The 2786-nt window shown below is 37.7% G+C and overlaps 1 protein-coding gene across 1 annotated transcript; it reads left to right on the top strand.

Annotated features, from left to right (window-relative positions):
- The first annotated feature begins 498 nt into the window (after positions 1–498).
- On the top strand, positions 499–1894 carry LOC105564601 (farnesyl pyrophosphate synthase-like). Its single transcript, XM_012017089.1, has 4 exons — positions 499–533; positions 827–1025; positions 1111–1323; positions 1394–1894. The coding sequence occupies exons 1-4, from the start codon at positions 499–501 to the stop codon at positions 1592–1594; spliced, it is 648 nt and encodes a 215-aa protein (XP_011872479.1). The 3' UTR covers positions 1595–1894.
- The last annotated feature ends 892 nt before the right edge of the window (positions 1895–2786 follow it).

The following is a 2786-nucleotide window of genomic DNA, read 5'->3' as shown; positions in this document are numbered from 1 at the left end:
ATGCTCGCTCAGCCGCTTGATAAGCTCGTTCTTCACTCCGCTTGTAGGTAGCCCCCGTTCGCGGAGAGCCTCTTTCAATTCGGCTACCGTAAAGTCAGATCCCGGGACCGATTCCATTTCTTTGCGTTCCTGACGTTCAATTCCGAATCCCACTTCTGAAGCTGTGGGGGATTGTTTCCCGATGGATGGCCAAATAAAATGGTGAAGACGTTCGCTGGGTTAAATATATTTAGTTGTTCTTCAGGGCAGTCGGCCAGGACCTCTGCTCTTGGTTACAAACTTAGACGCGCGGGAAGACGACTCTCGGTGACAATCTTGGGCGCGAGGGAAGACTCTGGCCTCCGCCCTGATCCAGCTCTTTATATCCTTTTCCTTAATTCTCCTACTCCTCGATAAGGAGCCAATCCTAATCGCTTACAAATGGGGGAGAGTAGTGAGCGCGCTGACTCACCCCGACCTTTAGTCTTTTCGAAAAGATAATGATCGTCCGGTCTAAACATGTTCGTCCAAAAGCCGAAAGACAAGTACAACCGGTAAACATTATCCCGGGCAAACATTGCCCGGGGTCGGCTTGGAATTAGTAACGCATGACAATGACTATCTCCTAACGGAATTATACAAAAAATGCCTACATAATATTAAAAATATGAACAATAATTTTTTAAAGAGATATCAAAGATGTAATATCCTGTAAAAATTCAGGATATATCATCTACGAGATGTCTCAAATATGACCGGTGAGATAATATTTGATTTAAGTCTCAGATATATTTTGCTGTGTGGGTATTATTACGTAAATGTCATATTTATCTTTTTTTTAATCGAGCTATATTACATATAATACAAAAGTATTTCTACAGGTCGTATTGAAGACATCAATAGGCCAGTTCTTAGATTTGATCACAACCAATTTCGGTAAAAATCCCAATCTGGATCTATTTACGACGGATTTGTACAATTCCATTGCCGAGTACAAAACGGCGTATTATGCGTACTTTGTGGCCATAACCGTAGCAATGCATTTTGTAAGTGCATCTTGATTTTCTTAAATTCACGAAAAGACTGTTTCGCTTTGACGATAACAATGCACCGTGACATTTATATTTGAAGGCTGGAATAAAAGATCCAGAAATGTTCAGGCAAGCAATACCCGTCTCGTTAAAGATAGGGCAATTATTGCAAATTCAAGATGATTATTTGGATTGCTTTGGGGATCCAAATGTTTGCGGTAAAGATGGCACCGATATCCAGAACGGAAAATGTACATGGTTTATTACTAGAGCTCTTCAACACACCACTCCACAACAGCGTAAAATATTAGAAGTGAGTATTATTTGTTAGACTGTTCGATCAAACGCTGCAGTATTAATGCTTTCTCCTTTTTTTATTACAGGAGTGTTACGGAGTCGCCGACCCGGAGAAAGTAAAACGTGTAAAACAACTTTTCACCGATTTGAACCTACTTGATGCTTATCTCACATATGAAAACGAACAGTACAATCAATTAAATGTGTCCATACAGCAGATGTCATGCGGACTTTCCCACAACATGTTCTCGAATTTAATAAACAGGATTTATCGCAGATCGTTATGAAAGTGTTGTCTATAATGAAGGAGCAAATAAAAATAAAATGTACCAAACTATGTCCTAAATGCTAATATTCTGGCGTATTGGTACGGTGAAATGTTTGCTTTTATATTTTCAAAGCGGAAAATATCAAGGCTTATATAAATTTTGCAAAACAGACTTCTGTTTCGATTGAAAGCTTAATAAATTTCTAAAACATATGATATTGCCATGCTTAACAATTTCCTTATAATAACTTTTGTTTAACAAAGAAGTTAATATTTTGTAATAAACATTTAAAATATTAAATATAGAAAGAAACTTCAACATGGTTTTTATAATCATTTCTTGTATGAGAAGGCGAGAAAATGCGATAGCTATATATCACGAGACACGGTAGTGTCTCGCACCAAGTGTAAGCGTAGCTAGTACCGCGCGCGCGAGACCGACCGAGTAAGTTCCCGAGTAACAATTGAATCTAGTGGCTGTCTAGTAACGGCCTAGAAAAATTGTGTCGTATCTCGCCATAGGCAGCAATACTGTCTAGTTACTAGTTGGGAATATAACACTCATTTCTGCTAGTGACTAGGCGTGAAAAGTTAGCCAGTAGTTAGACAAAAAAGCCTGCAGAGTCATGAGTTCCAAAACCTTAGCTAGCTACTACTTGGGAATGTAACGCTCATTTCTGCTAATAATTAGGCGCGAAAAATTATCTAGCGGCTACCTAACAACCCATAACTCGTACTTATCTAGCCGGGGCTAGACAGTGAAAAACTTGCAAAACAAAAAAAATTAAAAATTAATTTTTTTTGTTAAGATATTTTTATTCTCTCTACATCAGTAGTAGTACCTTCTAATCTGTTAATGTTATCTTAACTTAAAATATCATATGTGAAAAATTTGTTTTACCACTGCTGGATTCGAACCTGGGATCATCAGCTCTTCAGTCTTCCATCTTATGTCCTCGGCCACTCATATTCTTGTATAAGATAAAAGTTATATCTTATATAAATGATTTCGTCATAATACATAAATATATGTATATTATATAACGCGAAAACTTATAAATATTTAAGTGTGAGGAGAATAATCGACTGTAATTTGTTAATTTCTGGAACCTCAAACGTTTTAAAATCTCATTGTAAACGCCGCGTCGGGTTATATCCATTGCTATCTAGTGCCTGTCCAGTCGCTGCCCAGTAAACAAAGGAATAGATGG

The sequence above is a fragment of the Vollenhovia emeryi genome, unplaced genomic scaffold (assembly GCF_000949405.1).
Source record: "Vollenhovia emeryi isolate VEMERY1.0 unplaced genomic scaffold, V.emery_V1.0 DF943917.1, whole genome shotgun sequence".
In the NCBI taxonomy this organism is placed as follows: Eukaryota; Metazoa; Arthropoda; class Insecta; order Hymenoptera; family Formicidae; genus Vollenhovia; species Vollenhovia emeryi.
Note: the sequence above shows the minus strand (reverse complement) of the source record. Positions and strands in the feature narration are given on the sequence as shown.